The 19500-nt window shown below is 34.4% G+C and overlaps 1 protein-coding gene across 1 annotated transcript in view; it reads left to right on the top strand.

The window, feature by feature from the left end:
• Window positions 1-19500, top strand: part of cd81a (CD81 molecule a) — a 40097-nt gene that overhangs the window by 14433 nt on the left and 6164 nt on the right. The window contains 2 exon segments of the mRNA NM_131518.2: window positions 16974-17071; window positions 17837-17911. Coding sequence (NP_571593.2) covers window positions 16974-17071; window positions 17837-17911 — 173 coding nt within the window.

Genomic DNA, 19500 nt, shown 5'->3' with positions numbered 1-19500 from the left:
TTTGACCGAACGAAAAGTGGGAAGCGGTAAATACAGATGAGGCAACTTGCAAAATGTACAACAGAAATGTGACCGCGATGGAAATACCTCAACATAGGGTCGCATATACAGTATTCAGTTTCTGATTGGTTAAGGCACAAGCCAACAGATTGGTGACACTGTCTGAGCCTTATGTCATACTTTTTTTTTACTATGCAAAGTAATACAGTATAGCGAGGTAAAATAAGGAGGAGGTTTGATGGTATCAAAAATTGACCACCCTAGCCCATCACACACAGTTATATCTGCACAACATAATAATTGAACAGAGGATCAACAAAACTTCCAAAAAAGTGCATACGTTGTTGTATCTGCGCTGTCTGCACAAACACACACTTTGCCGCATGCAGACTTGTTGATAAAAAAAAAATGACATCACACAGGCAGTGCATTTATCTGGTTTGTCACTTGTGGATGGTATTCTTTGGATGCTAGGACTAGGCCTGTCACAATAATTAATGTATCGACTAGACCTCAATCATTTTTGGTGTGGCATAAAAACCTAGCAACATTTTAGCTGATCATGTAACATTTCTATCTATTGGAGGTGTCAGTATAGTTAAAAAAACACTATAGTATTTACCAAGGTTGTCGCGATACCACTAATTCACATTACGATACTTTACCAGCTGAAGTATCATCATACCAAGTCATATTTTGATATTGTAATTCATAATTCAAATCTATGAAATAAAGAACATTGTCAGAAATACTATATTTTGTGTTATAATAGGCCTACTTGAATTTAAATAATAGTTCCCTTATTATGGAAAAAAGTATTTGCACATCACTTCTTGTAAAATGCATTAGTTCTTTTTATTTATTTTGTAGATAACTGATCAACAAAAAATACATACAATTTAAAGATACCAATTTAAAGAGCAAATTATACAGAGCAAAATTCATTTCAAAAAGAGCAATAGGCTACGATAAAAAGTGTGAATTCTACACAGTTTTGCAACCTTAAAGTGCTCCACAAACTGTTAAAAAATTGAATGGTCTATTGTTGTACAAGCGTGTGAGCATTTTAATGACTGTTACATGCAACATTATGTATTGTAGATAGCCAGTATTTTTGAGCCAAAGTTTCACGAGACTACCAAAGTACCGGTAAACCATGCAAACCTAGTATTTACTATAAATTACTTTAGTATACAGGGAGATTTCAAAAGAATACCACAACTTTGAAAATCTGTATTTAGTCAAAGAAACATCATGGGACCTTGGGTAATTATTCAATGTGAAGAGTACTTAACAAAGTTTTTAAAAAAATTCAGAACTTCCTTAAATCGCAAGCTTTTCTTCTTTGGTGAGTTCTTGATTTTCAAAGTTGTGGTATTTTTTTAAATCGCCCTGTATTTTCATCTGGGTGTCTGACAAATAAAAATAAGTCTAGCACCAGATATCGCAGCCTCTTACTATTAGTATTAACCTTGTACTTTTTTTTGTTAACATTCATTATTATTTATTCAAGATATGCATTTTCACGTTCTTATTCCAATGCCTAATTGTTAAATTGACTAAAATTAAATATTCTTAAGAATAAAATATGATGTGTTCTTTGGAAGAGTGTACATGCATTATGATGATATTATATTGTCATTCTGGCATTATATAATGAGTGGCATATTGTTTATCGCAATATATTTTACAAAACAGACGTATAAAAAATAGATATCATAACAGGCCTAGCTAGGATGAGCATGGGATGCAGTTTACTAGTTTTGTAGTCCTCATTCTGGTTAAAGGAAGCGCTGAACCACCCAATTTTACTTAAGAACACCATAACTGAGATAAATTATCAGCTATAGCATCTCCAACAAAAAAAAACCCAGTCTGGATTAACATGGAATTCATGCAAGATTAGTGCATGCAGGATTTTTCTTGAGAAAATACCACATGTGTTTCAAATTTCTTTTTAACCCTAAGAGACAAATGAAAAAGAACTTTGCCATTAGTATATCAGGGCCTTAACCTTTTGACCATCAAGGTCCGGCTCTTCAGGGCTACACAGACACCATTATAAAAGCCCAGCGGGTGGCCTGTGTGATGTCTAGGAACAGCTGAGGGGTTTGACTGCTGGATCACTCATCATGCCTCAGACATTGTGGGAGCGGCTGCGGTCAGGGGGGGCATGAAAGCAAGAGGCCAAACTCAGATATGTGGCATCGTAACACATGGAAACCTGTCGGGAAACAACAAGCTGCTTATTCCCGTAAGCTATCAGATCTGAAAGTAAAGCCAGAGAACCAGCTAATTCAGAAAAGCAGTTGTGATATGTCAAGCGTTTGGCAGAATTGTGCAATGGAGATTTAAATGAATGACGCAATGCAAGTGATGAATGACAGAATGCGTTTTTGGAAAGCGATCGAGTATACTGTGATCTATTGTCTGTCTGCAGAGTGCAGAGATGCCATGTAAGGAGCTGCAGATGAAACATTACAGCTCTCAACATATTAATGTGAGGAAATGGCCATCAGCCAGACGCTCTACACACCCTGCCTCGCTCTTTATGGAGTGTAATGCGAGAGAATGCAACCAGAGCTCTAGTACATCAGAGAAAGAGCAGTGGACGGCTCCAGGTGGAAGCTTTTTGCTCGAAAAACAATAAAGGATTGTAGCTGATTTAATAGTCTCTTTAGGAGTCATCACGTTGTCTCGTGGCTACTGCACAGTGTTTTTGTACTCTTAAATAATAAAAGTTGATTATTGATTTCCATTAGTCATTGCATTATGCACTAGAATCAGTGTCAGGATATACTTTAGGTGAACACAAATGTATTTGCACAAAAAAATATTTAAAGATTCATCATTGCTTTTGTTGCACAGACACTTTCCTCATACTTGAGCAATTCCCGTCAGCCGTTGTGTAATCCCATTGGTGGTTGCGTGTGTGGTCAGGCCTGTCTTTCCCTGAAAACGCCTGCTGGTGGGTGCGAGGGGATGGAGCTGCCCGGGTGACTCAATTATTCCATAATGGCAGAGGAGGCATGTATCCATAGCAACAAAATTAGATGAGTGGCTGCTGCTGTACTTAAACACTACAGTTTGGATAAGACTGAAATCAGGACTCAAACAAATATGACTTAAGGGCCATTAGTGTGTCTTCTTGCTAAATTGGCTTGTCTGCGAATTTGCTAACTCATCGTAGGGAGCAACAATGAGGATTTTTTTTTTCTGTTGTGCCAGGCTACTTTCACACTGATAACTCAAGCAATACACAATTCAAAACATACACTATACTATTCAAACTTTGCTTTTTTTTTTTATATTATTTTTTTATTAACCCACCGAATTAATAAAAAGTGACATTGATACTACATATTTACTTTTTTATTTTTCAAATAAATGATGGCTCTTTTGAACTTTCAATTTCTCAAAGGATGCTAGTACAAACTTTGCTATTTTTCACCTTTAAAATTATTAATATCTTAACTGTTAATCAAAGGAAGTATATTGGAATATTAGGTATATTAGACACTGAAGAGTGGATTAAAGCTGTAGTCACACTAGAGTTTTAGCTTGCAAAATTCTGCTGGGTGGAGCTGTGACAAGGAGCAAGATAAAACAAGATGATGTGACAGATAAAACAAACGATTGCACCATATTTTAAGTATCTGCACCAATGGATCACATATTTATCTTCTATTGTTCACACACATTTCGGTAATGCAAAAATAATTATGAAATAATAATGAATGCAGCCAAATGGGAAAGTCAATGGAGTCATGCTCCTGAAAATGTGGCTTTGCATTTTATATATATATATATATATATATATATATATATATATATATATATATATATATATATATAAAATATATATTATATAAAATAATTATATATATATATATATATATATATATATATATATATATATATATATATATATATATAAAGCAGTTTAGTTTAAGTAAAAAAAAATTCCAAAAATTTACTATTTTGTTTATTCAAAATAAACCCCTTAAAAACTTACTGATTGAGTACATATTTTTAACTGCCTGCCCTACCAAATGGTTGACCATATTTTGGCCGTTTTATGACTGTTAAAGTCATTTAAAGAATGATTGTTTTAAATAATGTTTTACACATACAGTATTGATAGTTTACAAGAAAGTCAAGCAAACATAATCCTGTTGCACATCTTCTCTTGATTTTGGTTTTATGGCAAAAAAAAGGTGATAAATGAGAATCTGAAATATTTTATGACTTCAAAAAATAAAAATGATTTAGTGTTCAAAAATGTTTTATTTTGATTGTTTTTTAAATAAATTGGTCTTTCAATACATATTTTCAGAAGTGCAATCAAAAAAAATCTTAGTGGGGCAGTTAAAGGGTTAAAGCTAAAAATTGTTTTAAAAAACATAGTTTGGATTAATATTTGAAAAAATGGTCCCACTTCATATTAAGTGTCCTTAACTACTATGTAGTTGCATCAAAAAAATAAATGCAATGTACTTACTGTGTTCATAATGTATTTGAGAACACTTGTGGTGCTCTTGAGTTGGGATAGAGGTTGGGTTATCGACAGGTTTGGTGGTATGGGTAGGTTTAAGGGTGGGTTAAGATGTAGGAAATGGTCAGCAGTGTATTTACAAATGTAATTACAGAAGTTAGTTACAGATGTAATTACAAACAGGTATTAAATCAAGCATAAGTACACAATAAATACATGTATTTACACAATAAGTACATTATAACAAACTATTAGTTCCTTTGTAAGTACATATTAATTAAGGACACTTAATATAAAGTGGGACAGAAAAAACTGATATTATGACTTGCAGTATGATGCAAAACATTTCTGGGTTTTGATAAAACGGGTTTAGAGTCTAAAAAGCTACATTTATAATACTCCCTCCAAGAAGTCACAATTACAATGTTTCCATTTTCAAGACTGATATCAGGGTTTATTTTTAAGAGTGGACGATTGTTCATCACCTAGCACATGCATGTGTGCAAATTTACCTTAAAGAGCATTGGTGAGAAACAGCAGTATGCTTGTGGGCATGATACGTGGTTTCACACTTTATTTCATAAATTTCGGTTTGTCAGATGACAAACCAGATATTCAAACTACCACAAACTACTTAACCCATGTGTAGGAGGAGTAGGATAACCCAACACGCATGCTTATTATTATATAAGTTAGGGATGTCCAGATTCAATCACGTGATCAGAAAACAGGTCTGATCACGCAGTTTCAGACTCTATCGGAATCGGGCGTTACCTCCAGATCAGGACTCGTTTGTGTGTGTGTGTGTGTGTGTGTGTGTGTGTGTGTGTGTGTGTATATATATATAACATTTTGGTAATACAATTTTAATGACTGTTTCTTCAGAGTGATTTTAAAACTTATTTTAAGTGATCGTAAGGTTAAGCAAGATTTACAGAAGCTAGAAATATAATTCTTTAGATCCATACATGTACACATAAAAATGTATACTGTCCGTAATTTCAGTTTTTTATGCAAAGTCCAAAAGTGAAGAATTTATGTTGTTTATTACTTGAGTGTAGGATTGGGCGATGTTGACCAATTTGGCATTATACAATGGCTAATGTGAAACACCACAAAGTCATTGTCGTTGTAGGTGGCAGTGAATTAATTATTTATGAATAACTATTTAATTAATAACAAATGAATTATTTGTAGCCTACCGTTTCAACTATCTGAAATCACCACCTGTCACACAATCAGCACTTGATGTGCTTTTTCAGCGGTATACTGTAGTGTGGAAGGAGAGCTTTTCAGAAATGCTAGGTGAAACGCCAGTGCGGGTGTGAATTGTTTTTGTTCTAAAATGGCATTTTAAAACCAAGATGTATTAGTGTAAATGGGGCCTAAGTGTGTATGTTTCGCGAGCGGGTTGCTGCTTCGATGGGGATTGGATGATTGCGATGCCGGCTCAGCATCGTGATGTCTTTCGGCCATTTGCAACGGATGATGGCATTGTGTATCGACACAAACCTACTTGATTGTTCAAGCTACCTCATAGAATTGCCCAGTTTGTTAACAGAGTTGTAAAATGTTAAATAAGAACATTCTGGATCTGTTTCATCGCTCTTTTGTATTCTTTTTTTTATGTATTATAGAAGTATCGGATTAGGTTTCGGTATGGGTAGATACTCAAAATCAAATGACTCGAACTAGAGGGCAAAAAAAATCTGATAGGGATATCTAATATAAAGCACACATAGTTATGTTTTCTGGGTGTAATTATTTTTGGAAGAGATGCTTGTGTGATTCATTGAGCAAAGAATTCCCCACATTTTCCTTTTAGTAGCAGCATAGTGAATAAATGCCTTATTACTTCTTCCTTAAGCCAGTCCCATTGTGGCTGAAGTGATAATGTATGTTTGGACCAATAGCAGAAACACAGCGAGTTATAACTCAATGGAAATCTTATAAAAACTTCCCATGGAATTCCCCAATGGGAGTTGTAATTCTGAAAGTAAAAAGTACTCCTCATACGTGCTTTGCAAAGATAAGCCTTTTTGACCAATAATATTGAAAGTTCGCCTTAAATTATTTGTTGTTTTATCTCCACACTTCAACCTAGCTTATGTGTAGTACCACATCAGTGTCAGAAGGTCTCTTGAGACACTTAGCCTAAATGGTTTTTCAGTCAATACTTAGAATTCATTTATATTCAATTAGAACAAATGGTTTCCTGTTCTTATGATCACAATCACTTTGATCACTTTGAAATTCCATCAGCACTTAGCATCAGCATTTCAGCTTGTAGTCTTATTGTTTTTTGTACCACAGAGCTGATGTTGATTGATGCTCTTCACCACTGAAAGCAAGTATTCAGACTGGGAGCTTTTCTTATCTGTTTAGTATTGGTTGCAATATTGTACAGTGTTAGAGTAACCTCAAAATCAGTCAATGGAAGCAACACATGATATGTAAATGTTAGATGAGTTTATCTTTTCTAAACCAGATGTTTTTTTTGTATGCCCTGCTCTGGAATGCAAAACTAATGCAATTTTCTCTGGCATGTTCGTGTTTAACAGACTGTTACAGACAAGCATGTGCACCTCCACGGTTCTCTTGTAGTTTTCAGGACAAAAAATGGTCTAAATTTCATCATTCTGTTTTGTATTCCCACAAGAATGGCTTTTTTTTTAAGTATTCTTATGGATGAACTGTGTCTTGTCCTCTTAGCTGAGCAAGCATTACATTTCCTTCTGAGGAAGTGACCTTGAAACATATTGACATGGCCTTTGTGACCTTTTTTCTGCCCCCTATTTGTTAAGTTTCTTCAAGTCTAAACGGGACATCTTAAAGAGTCCAGTTTGGAATGTTACTTCCTAACTAGCTAAAACTGAGTTTATAAATACAGGGTTCATACTGTCCTGGAAAACCGGGAAAAGTCCAGGCCTTGAAAAGTTTTGAAAAAACAAATAAACCTTAAATGTTTTGTAAAAGTCATGGAAATGTATTTAACAAATATCTGTGTACTTGAAGATATTTTAGATGATAACATCAGGTAAATTTTTAATACAATAGTGCAGTTCGTCTCTTCACATGACCTTCACTGTGAATCAACTCGCAGTTTTAGCTTTGACTCTCCTTTAATCGCATTCATTGTAGTTCAAGCTACATTTTGAGTGTGGTCTCTAGAAACAATCTCTAACTACAGTGGTAAGATTCTATTAGTGCTTAAGGCTAATTTGTACTATTTTTATGAGAGTCTTATAAAAACACAAGCCAACATTTCTTTTCACAGACAACTAGATACTTTCTAAAAACTATTTGACAGATACTATAGCTTGTCACGTATAATTTGATATGCTGTAATAAATTAGAAATTTTCGAATTTATATATACAGTTGAAGTCAGAATTATTAGCCCCCTTTAATTTTTTAATTTTTTAAACAAAACATTTTCCCCCAATGATGTTTAACAGAGCAAGAAAATTTTCACTGAATGTCTGATAATATTTTTTTATCTGTAGAAAGTCTTATATGTTTTATTTCGGCTAGAATAAAAACCCATTTTAAGGTCAAAATATTAGCCCCTTTAGCTATATTTTTTCTGATAACTTGCCTAATTACCCTAACTTAACCTAATTAACCTAGTTATGCCTTTTAGATGATAAGGCATTTAGACATTTAGATGTTTAGATTTTAAGCTGTATTGAAGTGTCTTGAAAAATATCTAGTCAAATAATATTTACTGTCATCATGGCAAAGACAAAATAAAACAGTTTTTAGAAATGAGTTGGGGGGAAAAAAAACTTCTCTCCATTAAACAGAAATTGGGTAAAAACTAAACAGAGAGCTTAATAATTCTGACTTCAACTGTATTTTTTTTAATATTAACTTTTAATTAATTACCAGATGTACATAGACATTGTAAGAAACATTAGGTCATGGATATTTACCTGAAAGTTTTGGAAAAGTCATGAGAAAGTCATGGAGTTTTAGTAGTAAATATGCGTAAGAATCCTGTAAATAGGAAAATTCAAACAGCTGTTTCCTTGTATTACCACTAAAGAACTTAATTCATAGTTTCTAGATATAATACCGTCAAATACTCAATGAATGTCTTTAAAAAGGCTTGGGGAACTTTGAAGGGTGATTATGTCAGTCTTGAAAAGACATGTGAGAGTGGGAACACAAAGAGACCTGATAATATCACATCTTTGTGAGACCAAGTAAATGGCAATGATTGAGACTGAGGAAAAGGAGCTGGCTACATCATCAGAAAAGAAAACAAAAGGCAAGATTAATGAGGAAAACAGGAAAAGGAAGTAATTATCCTTGGAAAATCAACAAGTGTACATGCTTAAAATAACATTAGCCACAAGTCAGCATCTTAAAAAGTGCTAACATGCAGTTGTTTCCTTAAGGACCTGTTTCCACTTATTCTTAATATTAATAAATGTATATTTATTAGCTTAACCCAATATATTTTGGTTGATTTATAGTAATAGAAGATAATATTTGTTTTTCCTGATAAAATGACTGATTTTGTTTAAATCCACAATCTTAAACATACATATAATCAGGCTAAGTATACCAACTAAACTAAATTTGTGGTTTAGACAGGAGGAAAATGGCAAACTATCGTGTTACTGTTTGACAATCTAATATGCATGTTTGGACTTTCAGAAGCAAAGATGTTTGCTATGTGTTCAAAGGACACAAGTTACAGAAAACAGTCTCTCGAGAAAGAAAATGAGGGGAAAAATCTGCTCACACACAAATCTGCCCCTCCTCCAATAATACTCCGCCTGCTGTCTGAGAGCATGCCCCCCCTACCTCCCTTTCTCCCTCTCAGTAGCTTTTCCTCTCACCATTACTTCCATTGTGGTTCAACTCTGAACTCTGGCTTCATCTGTTTGTGCTTAAAGTTGCAGAGTATGCAATAGCTTTCCCATTCCTTTTTCACGTCTAAGATGCGGTCACATTAGCAAAGGAACCCTGATCAGCAGAACTCATTGCAAAATCTTCATTGTGAAAGTGTAATTTCTGAATTTTGCCAATTTTCGGACCTTAAAAGTCATTTGTCCACTATTAAAAATATAGATACATAACCAAAATAAAAATTCTGCCATTTTTACTCATTCTCATGTTGTTCCAAATGTGTTTTTTTCTTCATCCGTTTGTTCGCTGATTTTCTATACAACACTTTTAAGGCCCAAAAAAGTAATAAGAACATAAGTAGTAGATGAGATTCCAGTGGTTCAGTCTTAATTTTATGAGATGATGGATTTTTTTTTAACAAATTCTTTACTTGAATCTCCAAAACCAATGTATTTGTGCTGTATTATTGCATGAGCAGACATTCTCACAATGCAACATGTTCTAGAAGTCCTACACTGTTTTGTCATAATTTGCTTGACATGTCATATTAGAAATAAAATGATAGCCTTTCATCTGCCAGTCTCAGTAATGCACTTTTACATAATCTCACCGGTTTCTCTCAGCTCTGGCATGCAGGAAATGCACATTTTTGCACCATTTAACAAAATAATAAACCAAGACCTAAAGCACCATGAATGTAAACAAAGCTTGCATACAGCATTCCTAACTCCTTTGCTTGTAAGCAGTTCAAGTGATTCTGGGACAGGTTGTACCTTGAGATCTTCTGCTCTCATATCAACACAAAATAGATTTATTGTGTTAGTAAAGGTATGGGTGATGTAAGAAGCTATTGGTTTTTTTTTCTCGCTTTATTTGCACATAAAAATTAATAATTCCTGTCACCTCATATAATTAAGACTTACTGGAATCACATTAAATACTTCAATTAATTTCTTACTACATTTCTTGTCCTTAGAAGTGCTCATACGCCCTTAAAATATATTTTCTAAACATGAGTTTTTGCAGTCATGTCATAGAAGATTTTTTATTTATTTTTTGGTTTAAGGAGTTCATCCAAGTCAAGAACGTTTTAATAATTTGTAATCTGAAGTACCTTTTTTGGAATGAAATGGTTCTGTGGATGTTCTTCATAGAACCATTAATGGCAATAAATTTAGCTTTTTAAAGCTTCCCTACACTGTAAAACACAAAAAGATAAGGTAACTCAAACCATTTGAGGAAACTGATTGCAACACACCATTTAAGTTCAAAAACTAATCCTAATGAGTACTGTGAACTTAATCCATTTGAGTAAAAGAAGCAATTTGAGAAACCCAATAAATGAAGAGAACTCAAACCAACTGAGTACTGTAAAACCCAATAAGTTAAGGCAAGTCAAACCGTTAGAGGAAACTGAGTGCTACTAACCATTTGAGTTAAAAAAAACAAATCTATTTGAGTACTGTGAACTTACTCAATTTAAGTTGAAGTAATGAGGTATTTAATTAACTCATTACCTTCAACACTGAGTTCAAAACTCTTTTCAAATAAGTAGAATTAACTTTCATTTAACTTTAATTGACCTAAATTTCAATTCTTTTGATTAAGTTGACTGTTGGGTTTTACAGTGTATTGAGATTTTGGAATTTATAATAAAACAGTAAATTAACAGGAATCGAAGTTGGAGAGAGAAAAGGGGAGTGGGATCAAGAAACATCTGCAAACTGGGATTCAAAATCAGGATTCCACAGTGGTGCTATATATCATCTTACTGTCCATGAGACTATTTGCGCCCACAATAATATTTATTTTCAAGAGTAGTCTTTTGGGTGAGCTATTCGTTTAACAGTGTGTAGCAATACCAATACAAGCTTTTCAAACCAAGTAGCTTTCATTTGGTCGAAATGAATTTGATCATGTGGCCTTGAACTTGAACCCATTGTCTTTGTCTGGACCAATGCCATATTCATGACTGCATAGAATATTGTTATAAATAATGACTATTTTGCAGCCAATATTCTGCAGACCACAGCGAACATGCCCTCACCTTTACTCTTGTCCGCTCACTTCCCTTTCTTAGTGCCTCATTCTTCTCATACTCCTTATCCTGTTCTTCTCCATCATATTTTCCTGTTTTTCCCCCCACAGCTCATTTCCTCATGTGACATCCCCAGCTCTCTCTCTCTCACTCTGTCTTTCACTGGCTGAGATCCAGATGTCTGCTCTTCGAATTAGCAAAAATAGCAGCTGCATTTGGCGACTTTCATTGCACTCACACATGAGTCCAAAAACTCTTTCAAGGACTTGCAAACACTCAGGCTGAGACACAGACAGCAGAGTCTGTGGCTCGTCCCAGTGGGCCTTTACAGAAAGATGGGGGTCTCTTCAGTTTATTGTGTCACAGGAAGCACCTGGTCATAGAAATATCCTTGCAAGCTTTTCCATCAGTTGTTTTTGTATAACAACCCATCACAAACTTCACACAATATGCGGGGCTCATTAGCAGTGAGTCATGCAGTAGTTATGAACTCGGTATAATTTGAGATGGACATCCCAAGACTGAAAAAAGAAAGAGGGTTGTTTAAAGAGAAAGTGAAAGTGTTCTGGAAGGGAGAGCTTATGTGGATATTATGCAGCTGTTCAGTATGCTGGACACATCGCAGCACTCCTTTCAGGCCTGTCACGCTGAGAAATGGCCTGGTGGCAGTTGTTTGAGCCCTTTACTCACCGCAATTAAGTAAATGGAACCAGGACTCGGCCAGTCCCCTCCCGTTTCAACCCACATTGCATTGATTTTTGTGTAAAATTCTCTTGCAAGGGAACGGGCTCGGTCACTAAATGACAGTGGGACATTTAGATGGTAAAAAAATTTAATTTAATTATGCTCTGAAAATTCAGTTTGTGTTACCAGGAGCTTCACTGAAGCTAGAAGCGCATTGGGTGTGTCAGAATGCAGCTCTGAGGATGAGACAGACAGAGAGAGAGAGAGAAGCTTGGCAGGATAGAAAAACTAAACTTGCTTTTGTTTTTGGCATTATACAGTTTGCTTATGATATACAGTTAAATTCAGAATTATTAGCCCCCCTGAATTATTAGCAACCCAGTATATTTTTTCCCCAATTTCAGTTTAATGGAAATACGATTTTATTCAACACATTTTAAACATAATAGTTTTAGTAACTGATTTATTTTTTCTTTGCCATAATGACAGTGCATAATATTTTACTAGATATTTTTCAAGACACTTCTATTCAGCTTAAAGTTCTATTTAAAGGCTTAACTAGGTTAATTATGTTAATTTGGTAAGTTAGGGTTAGGAAAGTCATTGTATAACAATGGTTTGTTCTTTAGACAGTCGAAAAGAAATTATGCTTAAGTGGCCTAATAATTTTGCCTTTAAAATGTTTTTTAAAAAATTATAAAACTGCTTTTATTCTACCCAAAATAAAATGAATAAGAATTTCTCCAGAAGAAAAAATATAATGGGAAATACTGTTAAAAATTCCTTGCTCTCTTAAACATAATTTGGGAAATATTTGAAAGAGAAAAACAAATTCATAGAAGAGTTAATAATTTTGACTTCAACTGTACATACAATGTAATGTTCATTCAGATATGAGCCAGATCAGTCTCAAAACAATACATTTGTATTTGTAAAGTTCATTAATCCACAACTCCATTTAATAATTTAAAACACAGTTCATCAATTCTAAAGTAAAAAGCTAAAATATTTCCCAAATGCTCACACATGTGCATCATCCATAAATACATTTAAAATGTTTGCACACTTATGTATATTTGAAGCTATTGGATTACTTTCCTCATGCATTTATGAATTATGTTAGATGTATATGAAGGCGAAGCAGTGGCGCAGTAGGTAGTGCTGTCGCCTCACAGCAAGAAGGTCGCTGGTTCGAACCTCAGCTCAGTTGGCATTTCTATGAGGAGTTTGCATGTTCTCTCTGCGTTCGCGTGGGTTTCCTCCGGGTGCTCCGGTTTCCCCCACAGTCCAAAGACATGCGGTACAGGTGAATTGGGTAGGCTAAATTGTCTGTAGTGTATGAGTGTATGAGGGTGACAGGCCCAGACGACAGACCGGCCGGAATGTGTAAAAAAAAAAAAAAAAAGTTGTTATCATGTGGACAAGTCTAAATGGAGGAGCTGACCCCGCAACCATACGGGACTAAGGCCAAAGAAGAAGAAGTTAGATGTATATGAACCACTGAATGTGCATTTGAAAATGCTCACTCGAATTTTTGTGCGGTATTTTTGAGACATTCCTGGCAGGACATGATTCGTACAAATCTTTTTTTTTTTTGGGAGATTATTCTGTTTAGCCAATCATGGTCAATTTTACATCCACCAATCAAAACACTCCTTACTGAACAAAGTCAAGAAGATCCACCATTTAATTTTTATGTTTTTTTATATAAAATAAAATAAATTGTTTCAGGAGTATTATTAGACATTTGTCATCAAAATTACGTCATACACTGAAAAATATTATTCTGCAAAATTGTTGGCAAAAAATGTATATAAGTTGAATTTAAACATTCTTCATTCATTCGTTCATTCATTCATTCGGCTTATTCCCTTTATTAATCTGGGATCGCCAGAAATGCCAGCTGACCCAGCCGAGGTTTGAAACAACAACCTTCTTGCTGTGAGGTGATTGTGCTACCCACTGCGCCACCATGACGCCTGAATTAAAAAAAAACAGATTACATTTACTGTAGTAATGTTTAACTTAATTTGTTTGTTTAAATTCAACCAAAATAAATTTTTGCAATCACCTAGAAATCAAGGGATCATCTTTGAATCTTTTTTTTTCCAGTAGAGTAAGGTGTTTTAAGCAATTTTATCTTGACATACTGGCACAAATATCAGACTGTCATAATACTTATTTATCTTAGCATGTCATCTGTTTATTTTGCTGACCAGCTGTCATAATCCGTAGTAAAACTGTCACATTGCACAGCATGGAGCGATTGAATTTGTAGTGACCAGCAGACTCGACTTCCGTGTAGGCCTTATAAGTATGCAACAGCTAAAACGTAAATTAGATGAGTAATGTTATATATCAGTAATACTGAGTATGATGATCTAATGTCATTTGCGAACCGCTCAAATCAATGCATTCAGTAGCAATTTTTACTGAATGAATCAGTGATTCAAATGCTGGCATTTTCAGAATATCATTTTGTCAATCGCCTCTGTAATCAGAATGTTATGTTTGTGCCATGCATTTATGAATTTTATGAATGCAAAGTATTATTTTTCAGATTGATCTGGCTCCATATTCAGACATTTACGAAATTGATAAAATTGATTTTGGGTGTTTGCGTCAAATTTTTAGATGGGGTCAATCAGTTAATTGATTGTTTGACTAAAAAGCTTGCACATTTCACCAAACTGAAGGGGGGGGGGGGGGGGGGGGGGATCATGGAAAGAAAAATAGTAAATTAACAAATAAACATCAGAAAGAATTGCAGAAAAACAGAAGGTGACTCAACAGATATGACACAAAAGGCGAAGGTACTGTTGTAAGACAATTCATGCTCACTCATTTTCCGTGATGAATCACAGAGAATGGGTTTCCTAACAGAAAGAGTTTCCTGTTTGCTATCTGTCTTTAAAAAAATGTGTAATTCTCTTCTTTAAGTCTATGTGAACTCAAAGTTACAAACAAGTTTACTTCAATAATTTGATGTTTCTCTTTGTGAAGCTAAATATTGAATAGAGGGTGTTTGATGTGTTAACAGTTGGATAATCAGATATTTCTGTGTTAAGGAGTACTTTTTATTCATTAATTTACTAAAACACAATATTTACAATGCGCTTGCAGACTACTGGAAACTAAGTGTGTTTGGCTTTGTTTTGGCTGGATGTAACTAAGTGATGACTTAAAGTTTGAAAGGAGATGTTAAGGCAGACACTTTGTTATTCCCATGGGAATGTTAATGCAGTATTTTGTGCATTACAAAGGTTAAGAAAATCAGATACTTCTTTAAATAAAATATAAAGATGTTTCAAATGTTTTAAGGAATTTAGTTAATTAAATACAGGATTAAATACTGATTCAAGCGTGTAGTTCAAAACAGTAAAGTGGGGTCTATCAGTTTTAGCTAATGAGATATTTTAATGAGATATTTCTGTTTAATATGTTACAGATACATTTGTAGATGTAACCCTAATGTATTTATGTTGTATTGACAAAAACAGTGGAAGACAAAATTATTTCTCTGAAATATTTTTTCAAATATTTCCAAAGTGCTGTTTAACAGAGCAAGATCATTTTCACAGTATTCCCTATTATATTTTTGTTCTTATGGCGAATTTCCTTTATTTATTTATTCTTTATTTTTGGCTGGCTGTTTGGAATAAAAGCCTTTTTACAAATAATACTATCAGTAGTTTGGGGCAGAACTGCAATTTGTAATTGATTTAGGGAAAAGAAATGTCTGGATGTTTTATTTGTTTTTTGCAGTTTAATATAAAATCAGTCAAATCTGTTTGCATCTGTTTATTTCGAATCAAAATGTTGCTTAAAATTTATTGTATTACTGTATTGCTTAAGGCAGCTTAAAATAGACAAACTTCTAGTAAATAAAAGCTGCAGCTTCAGTTCAGTTGTCACAGTTAAAGTTGAGCTTAGTTCAGTTCAGTCTAATGCAAATGCTTTCGCTGAAACACAGAAGAGCAACTCCACCGATGTGCAGTTCCATCAGACACAACCAAGCACGCTAGAGGAGACAGAATTCATTGAACTGCTTTCAGAGCAGTTTATCAGACTAACTAGAATATAACTAATCATGTTTAAAAATAAATAAATAAATAAACTTTAAATAATGGTACTTGGGGAAAAACAGAAGCTAACATGTAAGGGTGAAAAGGTGTGACACAATGGAAGATAAAGTTGCAAGATTCATGCTCACTCATGTTCTCCATGTTGACTCACTGTGATTACATTGTGAGCGGATGGGTGAATGTTTCTTAAGAGAGTTTTCTGTTCTTTTTCTCTCTCTCTCTTACTATCTCTCTATACACTGCCATTTTGAACATCCATGCAAACACCCAAGGGCCCGCTGCAGTTGCTATGGTTAAGGCAGTATCAATCAGCCTGTGTTACCAAGTGATGTAAACACTTTGAAAAGAAAGAGTCCTTTCTTTTTTGCATTCCTTCTTTATTTTCTTCTAAGAAAGCTGTCTTTAACTCTCTTCTTTTTCTCTTTTTTCCTTTTGCTTTTACATGTCATGTTACATAAGAACCCTGATTTGCTGTTAGCTCGAGGTTTTTTTATGAGAGGAATGAGGGAATGGAAACAAAAAGTTAATTTGGGCCCCTCAGTATGACTTCCAAATGTTCTGCAGTTTAACGTGCAGCCTTATCAACGTGAGCACACAGTGACTCCTGCTGGCCATCACCAGCAATACTGCACCTTCAGTTGAACAACCATTTTGATCGAATGATTCTCCGATCTTGATTTGAATCTTAAAACTTTGAAATACATCTAAATACCCTATGTTTATAATACAGATAATCCTGTATTTATTTAAGGATGAAACAATTTTAAAGAATTGGATTTTTGTTCATTCTAATACATATGCTCTTCTTGTAGGTGTCTACATCTTGATTGCCGTCGGCGCTGTGATGATGTTTGTTGGATTTCTTGGATGCTATGGAGCCATTCAGGAGTCCCAGTGTCTTCTTGGAACCGTAAGTAACTCATTTGTTCTTCAGATTTGCTTGAAGTGTATTGGTGATAGAGGTGCTTAGAGTGATTGAGCCCCGATTGCAATACACACGTAAACCAATCTCATGCTGTCAACGTTGATCCTTTTATTCTGCAAACATTTGATGGTCTCTTAAATGTCTTTAAATTTTTTGGTAAAGATTGCGCTACGCTCAGGAACGTTAAAGCCAGCCCAGTCCTGCCAGATTTCAACAAAACAGTACACTAGCTCAGTATTAATGCTATAGGTCAGAGTCCATTTGAGGGAGAATTAGCCTGAATTCCTTTTTCAATTGGCAATTAAATATTTCTGTAATGGTAAATGTAGATTTTTAGAATTAATCTGTCTTTAGTTTGTTTTTTATTAAATAAATTATAGCCTGCCTATTCTGATCAATTTAATAAATTTGTGCAAAAGTTTGAGATGCTAGTTTGTTTGATTTTATTCAGAACACCCCTTATCAACATTTCTTAATCTTACATATTTGTCAATCCTGGAACAACATTTCAATCAGACTAAAGAGGTAGGTTTGCTGTTAATGTGAAGTGTAGATTTAAAACAAGGGTTTTAACATCATTTTGCTGTAATTTTAAAGATAGATTGTGTTTAGGGTTAGATTTAGGGGTTGAGATAGGGGTCAGATTATTTTTAGACTAGAATGTTGTTTCAGGATCATCAAATGTTGTTTCAGGAACATGTCTTACTTGGTGAAATGACACATCCACATTTTTTTCTTTCCCTCCCACAGTTCTTTGCCTGCCTGGTCCTTCTTTTTGCCTGTGAGGTTGCCGCTGGAATCTGGGGATTCATGAACAAAGACAAGGTTTCTGTTTCTTTCGACATGCACATATAAACACTAGGGGTGAAATGCTTCACAAAATCAACAGTTTATTTTGTGTCACAGTTTTGTTATGCTTTGCATGGCCCATACTGGTCAACATAGGGATGTGGAAATAAGGGAAAACCCCTTTAAAATTTTTTATTTATTAACCAAATTACTAAAAATGTTCATCTAGAGCTGTTTCATTGTAAATAAATAGTTGAAACGATTAGTAATATGTTTTATTATTATTATTATTTACAAAGGAAATAATAAATAGCATACAGTACATTTGAAAAAGCTGCAAATAAATTAAACAGCCTATTCAATTTTGTTGCTATTATAAAGAAATTGAATCGTCATCAATTCTTATTAACCTTTTCTTCACTGTATAATTTAAACACTCTGATTAAAGAGCAGCAAATGAATCTCTCATTTCTATTTTTCATGTGATTACATTAAATAACAGAGGTGTCACTTCAAAAATGCACAGATCTAAAATGAAAGCTTTCCTAACTGTTTATGCTCATTTAAGACTAAATTTGGTGTGTTTAAAAGAAAACCCACCAAGATCGACATGGTTACATTATTATGTGGATATGTCTGTTCAAACCATAGACTGTAAAAGATATGGACGTAGTATCCGTGACGTCACCCATAGGATTCTGAAGAGTGCAAATAAAGCTACAAGTAGGCACGGCCAATCGTCCCCATTTTGTTTGGACGTCATCGCACAGACCAGGGGATACCAAACAAGGGCAAAGAGACGGAGTGTCAGTGGATCTACAAACGCCTGCTAGCACTTTTCTTAGACGGGCTTTTCTTTGGGAGAAACGCTTGATATAGTACTTTGTTACCTGCGACTCGTTTGTGTTCTGACCACATGTGCTCGGCTTTGTACTAAATCAATAATGTTTAGTCTTTTAAAAACACTGTTGTAATACATTGAGCCACTAAGCATTGTTCTTGTGACATTTTTCTACAGGAGGAAAAAGCTAATAACTTTCAAATACTTAAAATATAGTCTGTGTCAGTAAATGCAAGCCTATTTATGAAATCCAGGCATAACATGTATGTCAATGTTTCCGATTACTGTTCATTAGCCTACAGCTAATCAATCTGTCAGATTCTGTAGTGCATTACAGTTCTAAAGAAAATTATAAATGATAAAATTATCTTAAGTAAAACTGCATAAAACTGTATAGATATGGTATACAATTTTACTTATCTAAGAAATGGAGGCAACTTAAATGGTTTTTGAGCACAATTAAGTGCACACAACATGCCATATCATCTGATAATTGTAGGAAATAATTCCAAAAGACAACAGACTGTGTAAAGCCAAATAAAACAAAACAAAAATACAATATATATGCTGAGTTCAGCAGCTAATCAGCTGGAATCAGCTGAGGTGACATGACAGTGACTAGCCTGACCTGGCGGTCTCTCAAGTGGTCATGCCCTTAATTATGCATACTTAATATACCTTAATGAAAACGAAACGGGTGAGTTATAAAAAAAGGAACCCCTCACAGTTGTCATGAAGAGTAATATTAGCTATATGCACCAAAGCCGTCTTTTGTACCAGGCTG

This window comes from Danio rerio, chromosome 7 (genome assembly GCF_052040795.2).
Source record: "Danio rerio strain M-AB ecotype USA chromosome 7, GRCz13ab, whole genome shotgun sequence".
Lineage (NCBI taxonomy): Eukaryota > Metazoa > Chordata > Actinopteri > Cypriniformes > Danionidae > Danio > Danio rerio.
Note: the sequence above shows the minus strand (reverse complement) of the source record. Positions and strands in the feature narration are given on the sequence as shown.